General features: G+C 44.7%; 2 protein-coding genes and 1 pseudogene across 7 annotated transcripts in view; 1 reads left to right on the forward strand and 2 right to left on the reverse strand.

Moving 5' to 3' along the window:
- Nucleotides 1-1,172: 1,172 nt before the first annotated feature.
- Nucleotides 1,173-14,227, forward strand: Cabyr (calcium binding tyrosine phosphorylation regulated). The gene is made up of 5 exons (XM_021214839.1): nt 1,173-1,225; nt 4,267-4,439; nt 4,532-4,585; nt 9,912-11,074; nt 14,149-14,227. Exons 2-4 carry the CDS (start codon nt 4,292-4,294, stop codon nt 11,066-11,068), a joined length of 1,359 nt encoding a protein of 452 aa, XP_021070498.1. The 5' UTR covers nt 1,173-1,225; nt 4,267-4,291; the 3' UTR covers nt 11,069-11,074; nt 14,149-14,227.
- Nucleotides 2,327-3,076, reverse strand: LOC110333445 (annotated as a pseudogene).
- The window catches only part of Osbpl1a (oxysterol binding protein like 1A), a 187,612-nt gene continuing 174,520 nt past the window's right edge, over nt 13,486-26,577 (reverse strand). For 5 of the 6 annotated variants that reach the window (XM_029546728.1, XM_029546729.1, XM_029546730.1 and 2 more), the window contains 7 exons: nt 22,956-23,063; nt 22,401-22,490; nt 21,837-21,963; nt 18,577-18,693; nt 17,967-18,090; nt 16,832-16,922; nt 13,486-15,411 (listed from right to left, as the gene is read on the reverse strand). In XM_029546728.1, coding sequence (XP_029402588.1) covers nt 15,309-15,411; nt 16,832-16,922; nt 17,967-18,090; nt 18,577-18,693; nt 21,837-21,963; nt 22,401-22,490; nt 22,956-23,063 — 760 coding nt within the window. In that variant the 3' untranslated portion in view covers nt 13,486-15,308. The remainder of the gene's footprint in view (nt 15,412-16,831; nt 16,923-17,966; nt 18,091-18,576; nt 18,694-21,836; nt 21,964-22,400; nt 22,491-22,955; nt 23,064-26,577) is intronic. The other variant, XM_021215014.2, reaches the window with a different exon arrangement.

Below are 26,577 nucleotides of genomic sequence, written 5' to 3' on the forward strand. Positions count from 1 at the left end.
TTGGAACCAAATATGAGTGACTATGTCCAGATGACATGTAATTACATATGCCACCATAGAAGTAGTTACAACACAGAGCAATTACAAATCGATGCATTTGCCAGATATTTTGGTGGGAATATCAGGTAAATATTCCACAGACTGGTGGAATCTACGGTAGGTTTCAAATTCTGATGGCATGGTTAACATCTGTTAGAAAACCCCATGGCTGCTTTAATACATTCCACATTTTACCCTACACCCAAAAGTCACATAGAGGAGGGCAACAGAGAGCTAATAAGGCGACTAAAGATAGCCTGAGATAGTTTTGGCCTTTGATTTGTGGTACACGTCTCCAGTCTTCTAATTTCTGAGTCTGCAGAATCTTCAGCACAGACCTTTCCAGGGACCTCCAGTCCATAAAGGTAAACGAGTAGAGATCACTGCAAGAAAATGTGGCAGAAGCTAGGACTAGGAGACACAGAAAGGGAAAAGGACAGGGGAAACACTGGGAAGCTGACTCAGAGCAGTTGCAGCAAGACCTTGGGCAAGAAAGAATATACCCAGGAGTACAGTGCATCAGGGTGGGCCCAGCAAGTGCTGGCTGGCTTGGGTGTGAGATGGGGCTTGCTCCTAATTAAGGAGATTTAAAAAAAAAAAAAAAAAAAAAGCTGCCACAGGCAAGCGTCTCAAGAGGAACAGCCTTAGGCTGTACCTAATTCCTAGTCTTTGCAAAGACTCAAGAAGGTTCACACAAAGGAGTTGCGGGGAAAGGAGGCAGCGATGTCAAGATGGCCCACTGTAAATGTAGTTTCTCTTCCCTACACATCAGTGTTTGTTCCTTAAGGCAGGCTGACTGGAATTCATCGTGTCCTACGGCCTCAACTTCCTAGGCACATTCGGGTCCTGTCTTCAGAGGTGCCGAGGACTGGAGTCCAGAGCTTCGTGAATGTTAGGCAAGCTCTGCCGACTGAGCTGCATCCACAACCACTGGTCCAGTAATCAAACCCGGAGCAGCAGTCAGGGCAAAAGACGAAAAGCTCCGTTCTCTGGCTCATTCCATCCCGGCCTTTGTTCTCTCCGGCTCCCTATTGGCTGGGTCGGCTGAAGTCCCAGCAAGGGGGCGGGGCTCTGTGACGCATGCGTGACGTGTTCAGGGGTATAAATAGTCGGCGGGCTGCGCGCTCTCGCACAGGAGCCGCCGGCAAGGGGGCAAAGAGGAAGCTCTATTGAAGCCGGAGAGAAGGTGGGCCTAGCCTGGCGGAACTGCGCCGGCTGAGCCCCGGAAGGCGGCGGTCCGAGACCGGCAGCAGGCCGCTCGGAGGGGGAGACAGTGGTCGGGCGGGAATCTGGCGTCCTCTGCCTACCGTGGCCGGGAAGGTGCTTTCCATGGCCCCGTAGTCCCCACTGGCGTCGGCGGGCAGAAAGCTGCTGCATCCCACCAGGGCTGTGTCAGAGGGGCACATTCCAGAGGGTGTGCCTTTCTAAAAAGCTCGCCCATAGCAAAGGTTTTGGAAAAACTAAGCAACAAAGCTGTCACCTTTGAATAACCCTCTGTCAGCTGGTCGCAGTCAAGAAAGTTCTTAGGGACAGTCAGCATCCCTGACTTTCAGCTGTTCCTAAACTGAAAGCTGGTACTAGCACCATGCCAATGCTGCTGCATAGTTGGTAGCACTGATTAACCAAGGAGAGGGTGCTATATACATATGTATATGCTTGTCACTGTCATTTAGCATGTGGGTGTGGTAGAGCTGCATTTCTCCCAAAAGATGACTTAATTCGGCAATGCAACAGACAAGTAAGAAATTAAACATTATAGTCTCAAAGGGTTTCCTTGGATCAATATTTTGCCCTAGCCTTTGGTAAGAGGGTGAAAGGTGCTTTTAAATAATCATTTTTGCTGTGGCATATTGCGTTTTTATTGGAAGCTGGTCCTTCATATAATTGCTATAACTAAACCATTCCACTTAGCCCCATGATACTTGCAGGGTGTTACGACATGGTTCACTGTCACAGTAGTTTGCTCTTTATAAGGATCCATGAGAAGCAGTTTGAAGGTCAGTGTCCAGAACAGCCAAAGTTCCCTAATGCCTCAATGTCCTTTAAACACCTCTTTCCTCTATGGTGGCTCCTTGGTAGCTCAGGACCCAACTTAATACCCATACCCCCCCCCTTTTTTTAAATCAAACTGGGCATTGCTTTATTTTCCTTTACTGCACATGGGGTAAGGCTGCTCAGTAGTTCAGAAAGATCCCAGCGGTGGTGTTTTCCTGACAGTGTGTAGTCTTCAGTATTGAGTGGAATGACTTGTATGAGTGATGTCACTGTCAAACCAGCAAGACCACATTTATGTCCTCGCATTTATGTCCCCATCGTTTTCAGGATTGTTGGTAACTTGGGCATACTTTCCCAAATCACCTTGCCTCCTTGTGTCACAAGGTCCAACTCTCTCACATTCACTTCAATAACTGTACCTTTGATGATCACACCCAGGGTTGTATTGTAATGGGGATGATGGATTCTTTTTCACACCGAGAATAGGCAGGCAAAAGGTAGCTTTCGGCTCAGGGTGTGTAACATGGACTTTTTTGAAACATTGACCCACTGGCCTAATGAACCTTTCATATTTAGGTGGTTTCCTTGTAAAGCCATTACCAGCAGAGCAGACTTTAGTAACCATTCTCTTCCATGCCTTCTTTCTTCTTTTTCCTGTTTGAATAACCTTCAATACTTCTGTTTCTCCTTGGGCACGAACTTTGGGTTTCTGCTTAATCATGTTGGAAAGTGCTTTTGCTCTTGACTCCCTCTCTGCCCAGCAGATAGGCGGGGACTGCACCCTGTGGAGTCTTCTCCTCGTCCTTCTGCTTGGTGTTTCTATTCTCATGCATCTTAATAGTCTTCTCCATTTGTATTTTCTCAGCATGGAGCTGTTTATGGTAGAGCTTAGCCTTCAGGTCAATCTTTTTTTTTTTTTTTTTTTGACTTTTTTTGAACATTCATGGGCCTCCTGACCTTCTTTCTTTCTCTTTTTCTCATGGTAGTCCAAATGATATCCATATCGTTTGCAGTGCAATTCAAAATATTCATTTTGTGGCATAATAACAGCTGTGGAACAGCCATCAGCGACCTCCTGGGTCCCAAAAAAAATCTCTTAATTTCTGGGTGTCACTGGTCCACGAGCCTGCCGCCTTCAGTCCGGAATGGGACTTAAAATGAAAGACTACAGCACTTTGGTTTTTCATCACTGAAGAGATGCTTTTCTTTTTTTCAAGTTTTCAGAATGCTTCAGAGTGAGCACACAGTTCAGGGCTGACAGACTGTTCCTATGAGAATGATAGGTCTAGGGGTGTCCAGTCTGCAGCCTGCGTTCCAGGATAGCTATAAACGCAACTCAACATGTTTGTGGATAATATAACCCAATGTCAAAGGTTGGGACACCCCCAGTGGATTATATAACACTCATAGTACCAGTACTCAGAAGGCACTGGCAAATGGATCTCTGTGAGTTCTAGACCAGCTAGTCTATAAAGAGTTCAGGCTAAAAAAGTCTAAAGAAAACAGTGAGCGAGGTTGGAACAAAGGGGGAGACTAGAGAAGGGTAATCTGACTGTACATTCTGTGTGTGGAACACAGGGGGAGACTAAAGAAGAAAGCCAAGGGTAATTTGACTATATATTGCATGCATGGCACAGTATCACAGATTTTCTGGTAGAAATCAGTTTGTAGCACTGTACAACATTAGTGCCTGTATGGATGTCATTTGGAAATATATGTGCTTAATTTATCTTTCTGAAAATGGTAATTGGGTTTTATATGATAAAATATGACATATTAAAGTATTATGGTGATCCTGGCAAGGCTTTTTCTAATGATTTATTTTAAAGTGTGTGTGTGTGTGTGTGTGTGTGTGTATGTGTGTGTGTCCATGATGGTGTGGGTATGTGTGCTTGTATGTGCACGTGCATGCATGCCACATGTGTGGTTAAGGGAACTCCACCTTTGGAGTTAGTTTGTGGGACCCAGCCATTAAATTCAGGTCCTCAGGTCTGTAGGAAACACTTGAGCCATGTCTGTGGCCCACCTACCAGCTTCTTAATGAGTGCTAGAGCGCTTACCTGTGCATAGTAAGCTGTTGGTAGTGGGTTTTATTTTGTATGTTACTAGAATAAATAAAGATTAGAAGTAAAGCTAATACTGTTCATAGATTTAGTTTTAGAAACCCCAATTAAATAAGAAAATTCAGTAAATCTAATGTACAGTGTAAGACTTTGTTTCTCTTCATTACAGTTGAAATTACAGACATCCTGCCAAAATGATTTCTTCAAAGCCCAGACTTGTTGTACCCTATGGCCTCAAGACTCTGCTTGAGGGAGTTAGCAGAGCCATTCTCAAAACCAATCCAACAAACATCACCCAGTTTGCAGCCGTTTATTTTAAAGAACTCATTGTGTTTAGAGAAGGTTTGTATTGCTTTAGATTCTGTATTTGTTGCTTTGCAATCATCTTAAATTGAAAACCATCTCTATTTGACTTCCTGTGCTTATTCCTTCAGGGAATTCGTCTCTGGATATAAAAGATCTGATTAAACAGTTTCACCAGATGAAAGGTAAGTGCCACGGAGACACCCGCTTCAGCAGGGTTGTCACACCCTTGGTAACAACACGTAACTGTTACCACTGTGTCCTTGGTTACCACAACAGTGTCTCGTGTGAAATGACCATGCTGTGCTTTGCATTTTAACTAAACCAGGTAGGGTTTTGTTTGTTGTTTGAAACATCAGCATTTCCAATTTAGAATATTTTAAATCTTAGAAAGGGGTGGAGGGTGGAGAACCATGCTCCAAAATCTAAAATGAAAACTACCACAAATTGGCTCAAGGTATCGGATTTAGAGTATATCAAAGTCCTGGTTTTCAGATTAGAGATTCTCTACTAATAGGTTATGCAGTTATTCTGAAATTAAAAAAAAAAAAAACAACAACCTCAAAATCTGATATACCAGCTTCTAGGCATTTCTAATGCAGAATACTCAAGATGTATACACTCTTTAATGAAGTAGAGTTGAGGTTTTATAAAGACAATTCAATGTAAGCATGAGAGTTAGGAGAAAAGTTACTGTCCAAAAGAAAATATGACATATCCACACCATTCTTTCCTGTGAGTTCAGTCTACAAGAGTATATGTGTTTGGTCATACTTTCTGCTGCAAGTCTGTTTGAGTGGATTTTTTTTTATGAGACAGTTGTTTCCTCTGTATCTTAGGCACTGTGGCATAGAAGCATATATATGCTTAGAGAAAGCTGTTTTCATTTATCCGTAACTGTCTAAATTGAACTTGATGACATGAAGCTGAGTTGACAGAGTAACAATAAAAATGCAGAGTTGTAAGAAAAGGCAGAATTGATACAATGAAACATTTAGATTACTATGCATTTAAAAAAGGAGGAGGTCGTGGTAAAGAACACATCTAAAAAAATTCGGAGAAAAAGCTTCTCCAGAACTCTGAAGAGATAAACTGATCCCAGCACTGTGGGAGACTGCTGAGTCCCAGCACTGTGGGAGATGGCTGAGTGGTTCTTTTTGGTTTTTTTTTTTTTTTTTTTTTTTTTTTTTTTTTTGAGACAGGGTTTCTCTGGGTAGTCCTGGCTGTCCTGGAACACACTCTGTAGACCAGGCTGGCCTCAAACTCAGCAATCCGCCTGCCTCTGCCTCCCAAGTGCTGGGATTAAAGGCGTGCACCACCACCGCCCGGCTTTTATCATACTGGCTGACCAACAGTTTGGATGAGCAGGGCAAGACGGGAACTATCAGCCACATTCAAACCGTCATTTTAAAAAAATGCTTCTTTTATGTGTTTGAGTGTTTTCTTGCACATATGTACTGATACACATACATACACACTCCACCTTCTGCAGAAGTCAGAAAAAGGTGTTGGTTCCCTGGAACTGGAATTATAGGAAGTTGTAATCCACCACACAGATGTTGGAACTAAACCCAGATCTGATAGAGCAATGAGTTATCTTAATCACTGAGCCATCTATTCAGCACATGTCATTATTTAAACCTTAGATTTTTACATACACACACACACACATACACACACACACACAAAACACACACGTATTTGGGTTGTGTGCATGTGCATGCTATAGCATACATGTGTGTGCTATGATGCACATGGTAGGACAACTTTGAGAAGTCAGTTTTCTTTGTTCATGTGGGTCCTGGTGACTGAACTCAGACCGTCTTCAGGCTTGATGATACTGTTACCTTGATGGTCCAAAACACATGATTTTTATGAGTAGGGAATCAGATCTAAGAAAACGCATACAACATGATGATTTGGCTCTCTTGTAAAAGACATGCAAAACGGAATAAAAATGAAAATGGGAAGCATAGCCATTTTGGAGGGGACTCCAGAGAATGAGGTTTCTATATTTCTGGGATATTGCATTGGCTAGTCTAGCTGCAATTTCAAACACTTGACAACATTATTAGCTACCTATGATAAACAGTGTGGGACTTGTTCATATACTCTTAGCCACATATTCACACCAAGTGTGAGAACATTTCTCATTCTCTAGCCATGATCCCAGATTCTCAGTCAAGTCTATTGTGCTTTTCTTTTCTAAAACAAGAGCTGCATTTAGAAATACTGTGTGTGCATGCTTATCTTGTGTAGGCTTGCCACATTTCATAATGGCAAGACAGTGAGTTATATGGTGGGAGGCAACTGCCTGATAGCATTCTGAGATTCACTTATTTACTGAAGATTTGATCCAGAGTCATTTTAGCAGATGGACTCAAACATGTGGACATTGGTCTATGTAGGTTAATGTTTTTACGTATAAAATTTTAAAATTTGGATTAATAGTTTAAAGAAATGTAGGCCAGCCATACTTTTAATGGAATTAAAGAATAGGAGATATGGTTGTTTATCTCTTCAGATAACTACAGATATCAATGAGACAGGAATAGAATGCAGATAATCCTGGGAGCAAGCTCACAAAACCAGATTGCCCTTTAGGAAGAAGACTAGCAATGGTCATTCCTGTTACTGGGGAGACCATACAGCAATAAGAAATTAGGACCAGAACATGGCTGTCTGGTATTACCTTGGGTCTCTTGTCTACCGTATGTTCTTACCTCAAATGGCTTCTTACCTGATAGACGATATCCATCAATCTTGTTCCTCCTATAGACACCTCAAGACTCCCATGTAGTAGAATATTTCCTCTCCTGAATAGTAGCTCCCTGTCTTCTGACTGGTTAATTCTGGTGCAAGTAAATCTGGCCACTTGGTGGCCCAGGTTTCTACACAAAAAAATATCACCTTAACAGCTGGCATTTTGTCTTTCATCAAAGTACAATTTGCCTTGAGTGAGTCCTTGGTTTCAATGTGGAGTGTGGTACCTATAATAATCCTACATACATTGTTGGTTGATCCCAATGATAGAGGCCTTCTCAGGCCTTCACATCTTTTGTAAGATATGAAAATGACCCATTCTTGGAAGACTTAAGTCAAGCCTTACTGTTCTTTCAGTCTCTTCAGTGAAGCAAGCTCAGCCTAAAGCTAACATCGGTGTTAGAAGTTGGTGTGTGCAAGAGCTAGCTGCCATTCTTGCCTCTGTCCCCCTCAGGTTAGATGTGAGTGTGGGTTTGACGGAGAATGATGAGTCAGTGAAGATGTTTTGTTCTCCAAAGTTACTCCCAGTGGCTGTGGTTAATCTGCCCGCCCAGCAGCACCACTGCATGGTCCTAGTCTGTGCTGAAAGCTTGGAGGTGGAAACATTCTTTGCCTGTGTCATTTGCCTGTTGAAATTTCTTTCTGGGATTTTTCCTAGAAAGAAAACTATTTCTGATAGGCATTGGAAACCAGAAATACTTAATCATCTTGACAATGACTTCAAAATTCCATGTACGTTTGGAAGAAGGAAAGAAGTGGACATGAGAGCCAAGGGTCACCGCTCTCACCTTCCCATCCCCTGAGCTTAGTGTCTTTAGAATGGCCATGGGTCCATCGTGGCCCCCTGAGCACTGTTTGTGTTAGGATGGTCCTTGGAATCTACCTCATCTCCATCTTTTCTTTGAGGCCTGCAGAAAATACTTGTTGTTTGTTACAAACTCAGGACTGATACCCTCTCTGTATCCTAAACACAAGAGGAACTGCTAAGTCAGACTTATTCAGATCACCTTATTAGTATTTCTGAACCTGGAGGATTTTTAAAACTTTTATTATCATTTAAAATATTGTGTGTGTGTACAAGCATGCACATGTGCGTGTACATGTATGTACAGGTGCCCAAAGGTGTTAGATCTTCTGGAACTACAGATACAGGCAGTTTTGAGTGTCTGTGTGCAGGGAACAGAACTGGGTCCTGTGAAGAGCAAGCAGTAAGTGCTCTTAACTGCTGAGCCATCTCTCCAGTCCTGACTCTCAATATCTGTATTAACATGATTGGTTCTTATGCTTTTATACCTACAATATTTTGACTTAAATTATCTCCCAGTGCATATAAGTTTTGTGCATGATCAACTCTGCCTTACCTGTAGAGCATCACCCTGTCAAAGGTGTTGGTGGGAAAAGTGTTAAAGAGTGATATACCTCAGTGGTAGAACATTCACAAATCTGAGATTAAATCCCTAGCATGAGATGGGGAAGGCCAGGACAGGCGAGTCCTCAAGAGATAATTAGAAAAGTGAGGTTAATGTTAAGAGTAACTTTTCTCAACACATTTGGTGTGGCCATCTATGTCCAGAATCAGACGGCTCCTATGGAAGGAGACACTGAAGACACCTTCCTCTAGAAAGCAGCATGAACCTATGAAAACCATTTCTGGTTTTGAGAGTAGGGTCTTAAGGCCCTATAGCTACAGCTGATTTGAACTCATGGCAGTGCTCCTGCCTTAGCCTCCCAAGTGCTCCCTAGACCTGTGCCACCAACATGGTTTCTAGATCTTTGCCCTGAAGTAAATACTTGTCATAAGAGCAAAATCCACTTTCCCTGCAGACTGTAGCTTCTGAAGAGAAAAGCCTAAGTGGCAGGAAAGCCCTGAATGAGGTCCAGCCAAGGCGATCAGGGAGGCGTATGCACTGACACAATGGGGCTTCCAGAACAGTCTGCTGCCGTGAGCTTTGTTCTGGCGTGAACACTCCACAGCTACCCTCTTGGACCTAGGACTTTCTCATTTCTTTTTATCTGGGTCAGTATGATTTTAGCTGCATTCTACCACATCAGCAAATAGGGCCATTTTCAAGTTAGAATATATGATGCCTTCTAATTGGCTGTATTGTAGATAGCCAGTTCAGTGCTAAACTTTGCATACTGCTTTTCTTAAATGGAGGAATGCATTTGTGCGGTTAAGATGTCATCTGAAAATGTGCAATAATTTACTTCCCATGTTCTTAGTTTTCCCTGTTGTGTGGGCATGGTTGTATGGGTCTCTCACTGAAACCAGAGCTTGCCAACTCCTGCTAGCTAGGGCACACTGTCTTCTGGCTTCTCCAGTGCTGGGACTTCAGGTGACATTCCAGTCGTTCTCCCCAGCTCTCACTTGTACACAGTAGGAACTTTTATCTTCTGAGCCGTCTCCTTGGTGGCTTTGCTTTTTTTATTTGTTTTTGTTTCTGTGGAGCTTTGGGCCAGGCTTCTAGGACCTGAATTACACACTTGCTGGACAGCTTACAGTGATCCCATAGTTTTGCCACTATAATATATGTTAGTCATTTATTTCTAAGGAAATGAATAGAGTTTAGGTGGATGGATATTCTCTGTTACAGGTTTATTAGCTAAGCTAATAATTCTATGCTAATTCACAGAGGGTGCACATAGATCCTTGTGTTTTGGTATTTGAATGTTAACCCTCCCACATTGCTTTATGTAAAATGTTTTGAGGAGTCCTTGCTGATTAATTCATCTGGCTGTTACTTTTAGTAGAGAAATGGGCAGAAGGAGTGACAGTGGAGAAGAAAGAATGCATCAAGGAACCCATAAAACCACCTCCAGTTCCCTGCGAACCTACACATATGGAAAAATCCACAGACACAGAGGAGGACAATGTAGCTGGACCACTATTTAGCAACAAAACCACTCAGTTTCCATCAGTTCATGCTGAACTACAGCCTGAGGAGACAAGTGAAGGAGCTCGGGGTCCCTCTGACAAGCCGACTACTCCTAAGGCGACCACCCCTCCCTCGTCGCCACCTCCAGCGCCTGTCTCTGCTGAGTACGCTTATGTCCCAGCTGACCCAGCTCAGTTTGCCGCTCAGATGTTAGGTAATGTGCCATCTACTTATTCTGAAGTTTTAATGGTGGACGTGGCCACAAGTACGCCTGCTGTTCCCCAGGACGCACTGAGTGCAGAGTTTGCTGAAGAAGTCGTGCTGTCTGCTCCTCTGGTGTGTTCTGGAGAGATGGTAGAAGTGCAGGTTGTGAGCAAAACATCTGCGCAGGTAGTTGTGGGTCCTATTTCTGAGGCTGAATCACCAAAGGCTTCCTCAGCCCCCTTGCAGGGTGAACAAGAACCTCCTGCTTATGAAGCTCCTGATACTCAGGTTACATCAGCCAAACATATATCATCCATATATAACGATGTGCCTGTCAATGAAGGAGTTGTCTATGTTGAGGAGATACCGGGATACATAGTCATCCCTTTTACTGATCATGATCAAGTTGCTTGTGGTAAAGAAATTGAGCAGTCACCACCAGGTAGTCCCAAAGCTGTAGAACCCAAGACTAAAATATCTATAGAGTCTCTGAAAACTGTGCAGGTGGAGAACCCCCAACACAAGTCCTCAGTACATATGGAGGCAGAAGCTACAGTTCTGCTCTCTAACACTGCTTTAGATGGTCAGCCCGAGGTACCTGCAGAACCCCTGGATGCAGAGGGCTTTTTCAAAGTAGCCTCTGAAAATTCTCTGCACCTTGAAATGGAGATCGTTACCATAAACTCTGATGATCCTGGCCAGGAGGAGTCAGGGGGGAATGCTGCAGCCCATTCATCTGGTGACCCCTCCCCTCCTGCGCCAGGAGGCCTTACTGAACCAGAAATGCAACCAGATGGGGAAGCTGCATCTGAACAGGTTTGGTGAAGCCAGGTAAGAAAATTAGATACTTGTACTCTCACATACCGTTTCAGGTGGCATCTGTATCTAGTGTCTGTCCACCCAGCTCCACTCTCCTGCCAACTGGCCAAAGTCCATGTTCAGGTTTTTTTTTTTTAAATGCCAAACCTACTTAAAGGCTTTGTTGCACTTAAATTTGTACCCTTATGGAAACCATATGGCGTTGTCAAAGCTTGATTCATTTTGCACATTTGTAAACATGGGAATCGGCTAGGTTTTTCATGCCTGTTCACAAAATGGCTACAGGATGTCACCTTGAGGCTGTTCATCGAGGAAAAATTAGCAACAAACTGCATTTATTTGGGCTGTGGCATTTAAACATAAAAGAAATGGTGGTGTGGCTGACTGCTTTCGCACTGAGTCAGGAGAACTTTGCGATCAGGCTGGAGTGCTGGCTCAGACACGGCTTCCTGCTTTGGACCTTCCTGCAGCTGAGGGATGGTGCTATAGTTGGATGGAGAGAGGACAGATTAGACGGAGCTTCTGGGACACGAGAAAGCAGTGGAAATAATGGCTGCCCTCGTGAACGCCACGGTGGATGCAGGCCACACGCTTGCTCCTTAGCTCAGTCACCACAGACCCACACTGAAGTCGGGCTGCTTTCTGGGCTGCTTAACCTCCAGCTGATTTTCCTCATGATTTTCCACATGAGCTCCACCATCTCCATCGAATTATGGCATCTGCTCTGCCTCCCCTTCTGCCTAGCTGGACACTGCAGTGGCCCTCCCTTCTCTCCTGGGTGTCTGAAGAGACATGCATGAAGGAGGCCTCCATTCCTGTTGCAGAAGCTCTCAACTCTGACTCAAACCAGAATAAATCAGAAATATTACCAAAGCAGGTACTTAGGAAGGAAATTCTGACTGGCAGTGTGACAGCCTCGGTGCAGCTGGAACGCAGAGGGTTGCACGGAGCCCTGTGGCTGGCAGCATGGGGCTTGAGCCGTGCTTCCGGCCGCCTGTTTTCAGGCCCTTAGCTGTTACTGAGGGACAGTTGTCCTTAATACTATGGACAAGTCACCAAGATAACTCAGACTGATGTCCTAGAGTCTCCTGTTTGGAGATTTGGATTGTAGTTTTAGTAAGCTTGAAGATAGAATGAACGTCCCATTTAATCTGTGCATAGTGTAATTTCCTGTGAAGAGAGAAAAGGATGCACCAGAAAAGGCCTAGAGTTCAAAACATGAACTGGGCACATGTGAGTCCCTGTCTTGGCAAGCCACTCTCAGCACTACAGATTCCCTCGCTATAAGGTAATGGATGGCTTTTCTAGCCTTCTATATTAAAATGCCCACCAGCTTTTTGCTGTCTTCTGAGGCTTACAGTGTTGTCTAGCTTTGGCTAAAAGGAGTGTTCTCTGGGATTCTGAATCCTAGGTGAGGTAACAGTTTGGAGATGGGAGATGGTGGCACCTACAGTCTGAGTTTAGCTACTGTGCAGGTGTCCAGGGGCCCTAACGTGGTTTTTTAATGCTTTCACATGGTTGACTATTTTTGGTAAAGTAAAAAGTTCTGTTGACTTTCTTCTGAGTGCCACATGGAAGCCACATATAAAGTTTAAGATTCTGGTTAGACATGGTGGTAATCCTAGCTCTTGGAAGACTGAGCCAGGAAGACTGGGCTCATAGTGATACTGTGTCTCAAGGACCCCAAACAGTGTTAAGTGTCTGGAAACAGCAGCTTAGGGTACAATTGCTTAGGGGCACCATCCCGGCCTTTGCTGTGTTCCTTTTCCAACTGTCCTGAGCCATCTGCTCCTGCACATTACCAGGCACAATTTCCATAGTCCTCTCTATAGCATGCTTTATGGCACATACTATGACAATTGCTTATTTATATGTTTACAAAAAAAAAAAAGATTTAAAAAGACATGACTGTGCATAGTGCCTGATACAGAGACCAAACCTTTAATGCCTGCAATTTTTTTCTTATAGCACTAGCAACAAGCGAAGCAGGACAACCACCACCATATTCTAATATGTGGACACTTTATTGTCTAACTGATATGAATCAACAAAGTCGCCCATCACCGCCACCTGCACCTGGGCCTTTTCCCCAAGCAACCCTGTATTTACCCAATCCTAAGGAGCCACAGTTTCTGCAGAACCCACCGAAAGTCACTTCTCCAACTTATGTGATGATGGATGACAGCAAGAAGACCAATGCCCCACCTTTTATATTAGTAGGCTCAAATGTTCAGGAAGCACAGGATTGGAACCCTCTTCCTGGACATGCTGTTGTGTCACAAGCAGATGCCTTGAAGAGATATGCCGCAGTGCAAGTGCCCATTGCTGTTCCTGCAGATCAGACATTCCAGAGACCTGCCCCAAATCCCCAGAATGCTAGTCCTCCTACAAGTGGACAAGATGGCCCCAGACCGCAAAGCCCAGTCTTTCTTTCTGTTGCTTTCCCAGTAGAAGATGTAGCTAAAAAGAGTTCAGGATCTGGTGACAAACGTACTCCCTTTGGAAGTTATGGTATTGCTGGCGAAATTACTGTGACTACTGCCCATGTCCGCAGAGCAGAACCTTAAAAGAGTAGGTAACCCTTCCTACTGTGACATGTGGGCTGTGACACACTTGAGCCTTCAGCACTTAGAGCTTGGGGTTTCATATAATTGATAAAACATGGGGACACTTAAGTTTATATAAGTCCTTGGCCTCTAACTAGAATGTCTTTGAGTACATGGTAGATTCGAAAAGAATAGAAACAAGAATAGGGAGATACTGTGTCCATGCTGACTGTGTGTCCATGCAAGAGGTTAACCAGAGGAGCTGGAAGAACAATTGGACAGTTTTATCACTCAGTTTTTCACACTCCCATCAGTGTAGACAGTGGGGTGAGTAAGCATGTGCCCCAGGGATGAAGACTGGCACTTTACATGAAGTGCTGCCAGACAGGCATGTGGCTTTCAGCCATTGTGATCTTGGGGGGCTGAGAGGGAGGCAGTATTTCAATTGCATAGTCATGATTTTAATCACAGCAACCGTGATTAGTACCACCGAGCATGTAGATCAGATATTTAAACGATTCTATGTCTCTTCATTAACAGATGCTGATGCTGTCTGATTCAGCATTCAAGGTGGAGTTTGTCACCATGTGAACTGTATCAATAAACTTCCTGCAAGCATAAAACTTCATTGTTGTTTTAGTAGCTTACCAGGTATACAAACTTCCTTAACATTGTCCTGGAGTGCTAACTGACCCCGGGAATACCTTTGATAATTAAGGATAGTATTAGGTTACAATATCAACTGAAATTCTGAAAGCATTCACACTTTTTTTGATATTCTAAAGCCTTTATTTAGCATCATAACACTTGTTAACTTCAAGACAACATAACTTACTGGAAGCTACCTAAGGCTCTTTAGGGCAAGTATCTCAGTCTGAACTGGTTGGATAAATACTATGAGATTACCCAATTCATGGGAAAAGCTACTGTACAGTAGGTCTCCAGTACCTTGCAAACTCAAAATGCACAAGGCCTTCTCTTACCTAGATTATAATACATGAGTGCAGCTTAATTTCTTTGTGGCACTTGCCACAAAGGCTAAAAGGTGTGTCATTAGATAATGATATTGATTAAAATCTATTTTTAGGGCATTTTTGCTACAAGTTAACCCTATAAAGTCTAATGACAGTGATCACAAGATGTGAACATAAATTCAGAGCACTAAGATAATAAATACCTGTTCCAGTTTAGAATTTTCAAATCAGGAATTCTGCCCCCTCTCTAGGAGGTAGGAAAGTAAAATTGAGAGGATTAATTTCCCTAAAAGGCCATCTTACCAATTTTCTACATTTGAGCACGTAACATTGTACAGAAGAACCCTAAACATTTCAAAGCTACACCTAAAATATTCAAGCATTATAGCATAAAAATATTCAAAATAACTTTAGTGATCCAATTGGATCACTATAGAATCCCATAGAGCTGAGTATTATACTAGGTTTCCATCTCCGGCAGAGTGGGGATAGGAGCTGCAGCCAACAGTTTCTCACTGGCCATGAGCAGGGCTCCAAGGGGGCAGCTGTGGAGGGGGCAGCTGTGGCGCAGCACTGCCTCTTCTCTTTCAGGTCATCCCCAGTGTACCAGATGCCTTGCCCTATTGGGTGAAACACAAATTATAGGAGTAGAAACCAAGGAAAAACATTGAAAATCTTAAGCTTAAGACTTATTTAGATTAGCAAACACCTTGACTTCTCTGCACTTTAATAAATATCAGGCAAATTGAAGTAGTTTCTGTCCCAGTAGCTGCCAGAATAAATCCAGTCCTGGGCGCCACTGTAGGGGTTAGGACCTTGATGGAACCACCTGTCAATGAGAAAGGACAAAGTTCAGAGGGCAAATGACTCAAAAAACCACAGGCTACTGCTATTTAAGTACTTGGCTCTGTGTGTCACGGATGTTCTGAGTGACCTTAAAGAAGTGAGTTTTCTAGTGGTCTTAGTCAGAGAACACATGCGTACTATTCCCAAAGGGAATACAATTCCAGCAGTTAGCAATGAGTTCTAAACGGGATCTGTCCCATGTGTAATCATCCATGAGAGGCAATCTGTGATGCTGTCAACAGTGTGACAGTGACTGGAGCCCCTGTGACAGGTAAGCTGAGCACCAGAGCACTTACCCAGTTGCTGGTTACCCAAATTAGCACTGGCAAACAGGATTGAGTTAGAAGGCTATGGTTTTCCTCATCTGCTATGCCACATACTACCCAGTGAAATGAATCCAGTCCAGATTCTACTGGGTCTCAATTTAGATTCTTGGGCTATACCTAGCTTTTAACATTTTAACCTGTCCTAAATATGAAATGAACGACCTGAATCATTTCCTTGTCTCTAAAATGTAGGAGCCAAGCCAAGTATGACCATGCTAACAATCCAGCACTTGGAGAAGCTTTAACATTTATAGTGTTAAGAGACAGATGTGCGCAGGCAGGAAAGTGAGGGGCCTTGTCCGTTCATGCAACCATAGCAGCCATCTGCCTGGGTTTTAAACATACATACACACACACACACACACACACACACACACACACACACACACACACACACATTACAAATTCTTTTCCAAAAACTATTATGTGAAAAAATCCAAAACACCCATTACGGTAGATGCTATAAGAGCATTGCTACATCTATTTAACAGATGTGAGGTGACTATCATGTCTGCTAGAATGCTTGCAGCATTGTGCCTATGTTGACTTTAACATTAATGAACTAATTGAATCGTGGAACAGTTAAACAATAAATAAATAAAACAAGACTATAAAGGAACTCCTAGACAAATAAAACATCAGATATTTGACACTGCCCCAAATATTTTTTCCTGTCTAATCCCCGAGTTTGGAAAAGGCCCTACTCTAATGATGCATGATATATGCACATGTGAACGGTCCTATAATTTACATATAGACATGAGTAAATGCCCAAATCTAACTCTAGATTGTATTCAATATGGAACTTGAAATCCTTTCAATGTGGAAGGAATGTCAGATAAGGGGAAAAGATAACTGTGCTCAGCAGATGTCTATAACGACCGTCACCACTGTAGTTTTAACTTCTCAAGTCATTTTCCTTGTCACAAACACAACTCTTCATTTTAATACTTTAGGATAATGTACCTGGAAATCCTACCCTCTGAGCCCGGGAGCCTGCTCTGTGGCGCCCAGTGTGTCACCCCCCCCCCCGACACTCACACCCTGAGCAGGGCACACACACTGACACCTACACACCTTGTCTTCCAGTCCTCTTCCGACTTGGACCTGTTCTTGCGGGCTGCTCTTTGCTTCTCCTCAAGCCGTTTCTTTTCTTCACTAGCTTGATCTAAAGGCCAAGGAAAAACACATTCAGTGTAGGACATGCCGGGCATGGCACTAAAAACAGTGACTACAGACAAGACTGGCCACACGGAGTACTAAAGTCAAGAGAAAATCTGATATACACTAGTGCAGATTGGTGGCAGTTTGGAATCTTACCTATTTGGAAATTGAGGCAGGAAGATCATAAGTTCAAGGCTAGTGTGGGTAACTTAGTAAGACCCTTATTTTAAAAACAAAAAGGGCTAGAGATCTATCCCAATAGTAGAGTATTTACCTAGCATATGAAACCCCAGGATCAACTCCCAGCATCAACTAAGTTAATTGGACAAAAAATTCAGATACTCCAGACCAATCATAGGAAATGTTGGCATCTGGCACTGTCATGTCTCTTTTTTTTTGAGAATTTCATTCATGCACTTAATGAGCTTTCATCAAACAACATCCAGATACCTCTGCATTAACAAAAAATCAATATGCTTATTGTCAGGGCCACAACTGTCAGGTTAAAACACTTTAATGAGAGCTGAGTAGAAAAACTAAATAGAAGTGAGATTATTGAAAATTCTGAATGAGACCTCAGAGATTCCCTTCAGCCCAAATACCTTTGTTCTATCTCAAACGAGAACGAGTCTCAATAGGAACTTTAAGCCCGCTACTCTCAATAGGAACTTTAAGCCCGCTACCACACACACTAGAGGAGGAGGTCCGTTCTGTCCAAGATTGTCCTGTGCTTTCCAATACTAGACTGGAGCCACAGCCTCTCAAGGATTAATGGGCTACTGAAGATGAATCTATACTCTTAGGAGGCTCGCAACGTGAATTTTCAAATACATAGTGAAGTTTGGAGAGTCCAGTTTCAAGTCGCTAAGTATCCTCTGACTGGTCCATCCCAAGCCATCTGCAGTGCAGCTAACAGAGGGAGCACCATTCATGAATCCGAGCTTAAGTAAGGGTGATCTCAGATTTCCAAACTCAAAGGCAAAGGTGCTAGATTTTAACAGATAACTAAGAGAGCCTGGGTACCAGGGCCTGCTGGCAGTCTTCTCACCTATCTCTCCGTTCTCCATGGCTCTGATGTCAGGCCGCAGCCTGCAGTCAGTCTTGGGAATCACACTCTCCATCTCCTTGTCTACTTCATTCAAAACCATGGCAAAGCTGGTAAAGTTATACATCTGAAACACAGCCAAGTAACCATGTTAGCACCTACCACGGTGAGGGAGAAGGCCCCAGGAGAGCTCATCCACTCCAGGAGCAACACCTCCCATGGCAGCTGTGCTGGTCAGCCTTTCTCAGAGGACATTGCTAAAGGCCTCCATCGAAATCTGCACTATCCCGTGGACACTCAGCTCGCAGCAGACCTCACAGGGTAGCATACTAACATGCATTCTGTTTCCTTCATTACAGTCTCATGCTGCTGGGTCTGGAGGGTTTACACTGACCAACTGCGTCAGTTTGTCTAACAAGGGTTCATCTCACCCCATGCTCTATCTAGCACCCCTTCCAGCTCACAGAAAGCAAGCCCTCTGCATAAGGAGGAAATGTGACCTACAGGAGGCAGCAGGGGGGACAACTAAAAGGCCTTAGGCTCTGCTGCCTGTGGACTGGCATTATGCAAACTGGATATCAAGTAGTTACTCTATTTAGCAGGCTGGGCTCACCTGAGCAGAATTGGGAGGCCGCGGGGCTATCCGCCACAGGAGCACACTTCCAGGGATAATGAATACGCTCTCAGAATCTGGCACTGGCATTTCATCAGACTCTTCAGATGAGCTTGTCTAGAAGGCCAAGCAAGGTTATAAATATACGACTATGTGCTCTGACTACTAAACAAGGTCTCAGAGCACACACAGAAGGGCTGAAACTCCCTGTCCAAAAAGCAGTTTTGCAAAAGGCCAGATAGACTGAGGCATGTGTAGGCACACAACACAGCCCAGGGCGTGAGAACCGGAAAGGACTCAGCTTCCATGGTCCCCAGGGCTGTCCCTGGAGCCCCATGGTGGTTGTCAATTACCCCTACACGTTTTTTTTCAACCATTAGCAGAAAGAGCATCCCACACCCTCCAAAGCAACATGGCCAGTCCTGTCGATGCAAATCAGCAAGGCAGCTGCCGACCTCCAGCTACTTGGAATAATGGGGGGATTCTGGGGTTAACCACCAAACACATGCTCCTGAAGCAGGCGCGGATGGGAGGACAGCCACCGAAGAGGGAGGCGGGCTGCTAAGGTCACAGGCCGTGTGGGCAAACCCAGGAGAAGAGAGCAGGACCCCTGGGGGCGCTCTCCGTGTCCTGCTGAGTGAATGACACATGCTGGGTGTCTGGGACTCCAGGCTTATCCCACTCCCTGTGTCTGTTTAAGCCCTTGTTGCCACCAGCTTTCTTTGCGATAGTGTTTTACATTTTTAAAACTTCTAGTCTTTTAAACAAATAATGAATATTTACTGAAAAAGTTCAAAATGCTCAGAGTTGGGAAGAGAGTGCTACAGGGACAGCCTGACCACCTGAGAGCTACATCCTAAAAGTCAGGGACACGGTTAAACAGGAGAGAGTCAGACGCCAGTGCATGCACACATGTGAGAACGAAATTTTACACACTGAGCCACTTAACAAAATTCCTCAATGACACAGAGCCAGTAGGCTTCCTCAATGACACAGACAAAAGGAGCTCTTTGGAAAAGGAACCCAGTGGTTTCCTCTGCCTACTTCCCCATGGACCAGAGCTCTGCTAAGCACTGTATGTTTTGGCCTCTGCCAATGTTTGGGCTTTCACTCATGTGAAGCTACTAGCATCATAACAGAAAACATAATGAAGTCAAAGATTTAGAAGGTGCGATAAAATCCTCAACACGAGTTAACAAAACCACAGCTTCTGGCTGAGGTTCCTTATGAACAGACAGCGGGAAAACGGTAAGGCGCTGGGATGCCGATGCTGCTGTCCAGGACATGGGAACCTTTCAGGGACAGCAGCGGTTGGGAGGAGGGAGCTGCACCCAGGACAGGGGACAGCAGACCAGGGTGGACACTTGAGAGTTACGCTGCTTCTCTATAAAGAATGGAACATAAGAGGATTTTCTAGAATCTGGCCAGAGTCCTTTGCCATCCACGCTCTATGAGGCTCGGTGACACGCGTGCCGAGGAAGTGGCAATTACCAAGGTCCTCTTTCAGTGCTGCTGCAGTCATGCAGGCTGGGACATTTCCTTCTTCATCCCACTAAGGTTTCCATGCAGGCAGGAACATGAGGAGCTGTGCACTCACAACTGAGGGAGGCGCATCAAAGTGCACACTCGAGCCAGAAACAAAACAACCAGGCCCAAGGCTAACAGCTAGTGTATGAAGTCACACACAAACAAACGTGCCATCTACCCCTGAAAAAAACAGGGACTTCTCGAACCTTCATGTCTAAAAACTAATGGGGAGATGAACAGAGGTGGAAATTTTCACATGAAATGAAACCAGCCAGACTTTGAAAGTGTGTCAGCACTTTCTCTCGGATGGATGCTCTGGGTTACACACATGCACGCCATGAAAGTGGAAGTGGGACTGTTTAGAAGGAGGAAGGCCAAGAAGAAACAGGAAATAGGAAGGAAAGACGGTGACGAGGCAGGAAATACGACATATACTTGCTATGTATGTGTGGAGACACCAAAAGAAACCCTACCATTCAGTATGAAAGCTGAAGGAATGTTTTAAAAAGAAGAAACAAACAGAAACAAGGCTTTATGGCTTGGCCGGTCTGAGTCTGGGGCCTGCATCTGGATTAGGACTTAGCGCCTGCATATTGAGTGAGCTATCAGACAATGCCTGGCTGGTACACAGGGGGCATACTTGGAGCAAAAAGGCCTTTAAACTCAGAGCATAGTATTCTGAGACCCTCAAAGTCCAGCAAAGAACTCCACTCATCTAGCAAAAACATGCTACTAGAACACCCATTCTAGAGTCGACCTCAGAGGCCGAGAGCTGGAGGTGATCTGAGCTCGCACCGCTTGTGGATGACAGAGGTGGCTTCTAACCCACAGTCCCTGCTCCTCCTGGCTAGGGTCCAAACAAACATCCCCTGTCCCCACAGATACAATCTCTCTTTAGCTCTCAGCAACTCGGACTGCAGGAAGCAGATACAAGCCTGCAGAATGCCAAAGCAGGCCTGTGGCAGGCAGGCAGCTTGTGCTTGCCTGGGACTCAGACAGATGTTCCACAAACAGCCACATGTGGCATGGTGTAGGATGGCCTCAACTGTGGTGCCGTGTCAGTGAGGTAGAAACAGAACCATGAGACAGGTAACGCTTACAGATGTGAGGAAAGCTTACCTACCTCTAACACAGGGACAGGAGGGAACCCACTTTCCCAAGTGACACCAGTCAAGGGACAATCCACACACTAGTGACACACTGCCACAGCCACTAGAAGCTCAGGTCTGGCATTCTCCACTCAGGACAGATAGCTCTCCATTCAAAAGATGCAACAAGCTGGGTAGTGGTGGTGCACACCTTTAATCCCAGCACTTGGGAGGCAGAGGCAGGCAGATTTCTGAATTAGAGGCCAGCCTGGTCTACAGAGTGAGTTCCAGGACAGCCAGGGCTACACAGAGAAACCCTGTCTTCTTGTCTCGAAAAAGAAAAATGAAAAAAGAAAAAAAAAGGCAAAAGATGGAAGAAGAATTCATGTGTTAGCAGCACTGATACAGAGATAGGCGGCTCCGCAGGGTCTGCCCGCACGCAGGGTCTGCTCACGCGGGGTCTGCCCGCACGCAGGGTCTGCCCGCACGCAGGGTCTGCCCACACGGGGACCACTGACTGCACACGGGGTCTGCCCGCATGCAGGGTCTGCCCACGCAGGGACCACTGACTGCACACGGGGTCTGCCCACATGCAGGGTCTGCCCACGCAGGGACCACTGACTGCACCACATGCAGTGTGCTTACCTGTTTGCTGTTCTTCTTCTCGTCTGTGTTTTTCTTATCATTTTTTTTGTAAGCGTCAAAGGTGGCAGGGTCTACGCTGTACAAGCACTCGGTCCACTTCCCATAGAGAGCACAGAGCTTCTTTTTGCTATCAAGAGAAATGCTTGTTAAGTTGCCGGCTAAGCCTATGTTATGCTGTAATAAAGTGTTACTATATTTTTTATATGTACAATCTTTAAAGAAATAGTTATTTTCAGGCTGGAGAGATGGCTCAGTGGTTAAGAATGCTGACTNCTCTTCCAAAGGTCCTGAGTTCAAATTCCAGCAACCATATGGTGGCTCACAACCATCTCTAATGAGATCTGACACCCTCTTCTGGAGTGTCTGAAGACAGCTACAGTGTACTTACATATAATAAATAAATAAATCTTTAAAAAAAGATTAAAAAAAAAGAAATAGTTCTTTTCTTTAGAAGACTTTACTATTATTAGAATGCCAGTCCAGCACGCAGCACAGCTTAACACTAATATCTAAATAATCACAAACAATCAAAGCTAAACAAACAAACAAAAAAAGAACCCATACCTTTTATCTTGTATGTAGCCTTCGACTTTGTGTAATTCCTTGCCAAAAAGACCACATGGCTTAAAATTCAGCACACACTTGTCCCCAGTCCTACGATGAAGGTAAATTTCCATGACTATGCAATGCTGAGAACAGTAAGCGATGGCTCTCTGGTGACAGCCACTGTCTGCTGACTTTCTGTAGCACCAGACCTGAGGGGCTTCCCATCCCTTCCCTGCACCAGCACGACCCACAAGGACAAGCTCAGAAGCATTCAGAGCAATGAGTGACAGAATCTGAAACTAACTTCTCACAATACCTCCTTGGTTCTCCCACTTTACCTGCCCTGCAGTAATACCAAGTGAACACAATGGGAAGCTGGCTGAAACTGGAAGGCAGCCCTGAGGAGGCCCAGGGTCCTCCCAGCGTCCTCCCAGGGTCCGCTCAGTCTGTGCTACACAAAGCTGCTAGCAGGAATTACAAATGGAAAGTCCTCTATCCTACTGGCTAGGGAGCTGTGCAGTCAGGTTGTTAGAAGAGAAGAGTACACAAAGGGCCAGCCAGAGGGCGCCTTACTTGTGGTTTATGATTTCCACGTTGCCGTACTGTTCAATCCAGAGTTTGCCCACGATGATGTTATGCACACAACAGGTGGGGTTTGTCCATGTGTATGCTTCGTTGTGGCTAAAAAACAACCCCAAACCCAGATTATTGTTGAGAGTCATTTTGTCTAAAAAAGGAGTCTGTTTCAAGTGACATTCAACGCACAAGCATGATGTCCTGGGTTTAATCTTGTGTGAAAGCAGGGTGTGGCAGGGCACATCTGTAACCACAGCAACAGAAGCATCCGGAAAGGCAGATTCCAGGGCCTTGCTGGTCCCAGTCAGTGAGAGGCACTGTCTCAAGAAATAGGATAGACAGCAATACAAGACGACCCCGGTGTCAGCTTTTGGCCTCTATGCACTCACCCAAACCCACAGGTGTGCATGCATATGGGCTTTCACACACACACACACACACACACACACACACACACCTCACTGATATTAACTCATAGTAAAACAAGAATTGCCTACCCTTTTTTATTGTTTTAAAAAATAAACTATACACAAGTTGAACATCCCTAATTCAAAAATTCAACCTTCAAAACATCTGTACACTGACACAAAACTCAAAAACCCCTCTGATTTCATAGCATTCTGGACCTTGGACTTTCAGATAGTATTTCTTTCAACTGGTAAGATCTATAGCTATTACAAAATCCAAAGGCTCCTAAATATGGAACAGCTGTCTTCCCAAGCTTTTCTGAAAAGGAATATTCAACCTGTATTATTCCAAAGTTTGGTGCAACATGAATGGTAAGTGGAGAGGTAGAAAATCAAAATGCAGCCCCATGAGACAGTGTCCAGTAAAGGTCCATCCAGTTTACCCCAAGCCAGCTAACCAAGTCAAACCCCCAAACTTGTAATGCTACATGTCGCTTGCTTTGAAAACAAAAACTTTTTGGGGCCATATATATAATTATTTCAGGGGTCTTTATATGTTCTGGACACCAACCCTTCATTAGGTATATAATTTCCAATAGTTTATAGTTTATCTTTCATATGCTAAATAGTGCAGTTCAGAGAGAGCTATAAAAATTTTTTTCTTTTTTCTTTTTGGTTTTTTGAGACAGGGTTTCTCTGTGTAGCTCTGGCTGTCCTGGAACTCACTCTGTAGACCAGGNTGGCCTCGAACTCAGAAATCCACCTGCCTCTGCCTCCCGAGTGCTGGGATTAAAGGCGTGCGCCACCATGCCCGGCTTGAGAGCTATAATTTTTTTTTTTTTTTTTTTTTTTTTTTTTTTTGGTTTTTCGAGACAGGGTTTCTCTGTATAGCCGTGGCTGTTCTGGAACTCACTTTGTAGACCAGGCTGGCCTCGAACTCAGAAATCCACCTGCCTCTGCCTCCAAAGTGCTAGGATTAAAGGCATGCGCCACCACGCCTGGCTTGAGAGCTATAAATTTAATCGAGTTTTTAAGTCAGTCTTTTGTGTATTGTGCTTTCTGTACTGTGTTTGTAAAGAGAGTTCTACCTAAAACTCAGAAGGTTTTCTGTTTTCTTCCAAAAGTTATAGTTTGCCTTTCTTAATCCATGATCCACCCTGACCACACCTCTGTGGAGCTCATATCCGGACCCCAAGCCCCCAACCTCCACTAACATAACAGCAGCAAGGAGTCTCAGGATAGCTGTGAATCCAGTCACCTCCGAGCATCTCTTAGTTCTTTTGCTCCTTTTCAAAACTGTCAGTATTTTTAGTCCTGTTTTATTTGCTTTTCCATATAAATTTAGAATCAACTCCTTTATGCCTACAGAATCACCCAGGGCTTAAGAGGTAGTTCAAAAGCACTTGATGAGAATGAGTAAAGACTGTCCTAGCACCCACACAAAGACCACTATTCTACTGTGCAGGAGGCAGAGACAAGGGACCCCCTGGTGAGCTGACTGACTAGATTAGCTAAATCAGGGAGCTCTGGGTTGTAAAGTAGAGTGACCAAGGAAGATAACTGATGTCAGCCTTTGGCCTCCACATACATGCACTTGAACACACATGTGAACAGGAATACACACACACACACACACACACACACACACACACACACTCCTCCTCCTCCTCCTCCTCCTCCTCCTCTTTCTCTCGCCTTTGCTCTATTACATGGAAACTCCCTATAGGTAAGCGGGAAGAGTCAGAATTGAAACTGGACTTATTCCCCATTATGCTACCTCAGCATCCAGCCCCTACAACTTCCCCCAACTCAATAGTGAGCCTGCCCTGGTTACTGTATATCCTTTGCTGTTTTTTTTTTTTTTGCACTAATAAGCCCCCAAACACCTCTATTGAAGGGTATTGATAGAATACCTTTCTGTTCATGTGAGTGCTCACGTTTATTGCCAGCCACAGAAGTGACAAGAACTTCTAACTGATGCAAATTTTGTACCTGGGTCATCTTGAGGTTAGAGGCTGTTCATTGTCTTTTCAGTGTGAGCTGTTGAGGTTTTTTTTTTTTTTTTTTTTNTCCCCAGTTTCTTAGTAAAGTCAATTACTTGAGTTTTAAGAGATTGCTATTCTCTTTAAATCTGGAGAATGCTGACTTTGGTTTTGAGTGGAGGCAATTACCATAACGCCAGACCATGAGTCCTGACCCTCCTCGGTGCATCACTACAACTTTCAAAGCCTTTGTTCCTCAGACCCACACCATGCCATGTGGGATCTGGGCCTAGAGTCACCCAGTGCTTACACCTCTGTGCCCTTGATGGGCCACCTGGGATGAATGCCAAGTGCAAGGACTGGGTTAGGAGAGGAATGGGCCCCACTGTGTGCTTTAGGACACACCTCCACCCTTACACTGGTTTGACATCTCTGTCAACACAGTGAGAGTTGGTTTGCACACCTTTACCCCATTGGTTCCTAGCTGCTGAGAGTTTTCTCAGTTTCAGAGACTGGCACCTAGTACCAGAGAGCACCAGAGAGCACCAGAGAGCACCAGAGAGTACCAGCAAGTACCAGAGAGCACCAGAGAGTACCAGAGAGCACCGGAGAGTATCGGAGAATACCAGCGAGCACCAGAGAGTACCAGAGAGCACTGGAGAGTACCAGAGAGCACCAGAGAGCACCGGAGAGTACCAGCGAGTACCAGAGAGCACCAGAGAGCACCGGAGAGTACCGGAGAGCACTAGAGAGCACCAGAGAGCACCGGAGAGTACCAGCGAGTACCAGCGAGTACCAGAGAGCACCGGAGAGTATTAGAGAGCACCAGAGAGCACCAGAGAGTACCAGAGAGCACCAGAGAGTACCAGAGAGCACCAGAGAGTACCAGAGAGCACCAGAGAGTACCAGCAAGTACCAGAGAGCACCAGAGAGTATCGGAGAGCACCAGAGAGCACAGAGTACCAATAAGTACCAGCGAGTACCAGAGAGCACCAGAGAGTATCAGAGAGTACCAGAGAGTACCAGAGAGCACCGGAGAGTACCAGAGAGCACCAGAGAGTACCAGCGAGTAACAGAGAGCACCAGAGAGCACCGGAGAGCACCAGAGAGTATTGGAGAGCACCAGATAGCACAGAGTACCAGAGAGCACCGTAGAGCACCAGAGAGTACCGGAGAGCACCAGAGAGTACCAGAGAGCATCAGAGAGTACCAGAGAGCACCAGAGAGTAT

This window comes from Mus pahari, chromosome 15, assembly GCF_900095145.1.
Source record: "Mus pahari chromosome 15, PAHARI_EIJ_v1.1, whole genome shotgun sequence".
Lineage (NCBI taxonomy): Eukaryota > Metazoa > Chordata > Mammalia > Rodentia > Muridae > Mus > Mus pahari.

Bases quoted from the DNA above. Each gene is read 5' to 3' on its own strand.
- Cabyr (XM_021214839.1), top strand. From the start codon at position 4,292: ATGATTTCTTCAAAGCCCAGACTTGTTGTACCCTATGGCCTCAAGACT. The intron at 4,440-4,531 runs GTTTGTATTGCT...TTATTCCTTCAG, and splicing joins ACTCATTGTGTTTAGAGAAG to GGAATTCGTCTCTGGATATA. The intron at 4,586-9,911 runs GTAAGTGCCACG...TGTTACTTTTAG, and splicing joins ACAGTTTCACCAGATGAAAG to TAGAGAAATGGGCAGAAGGA.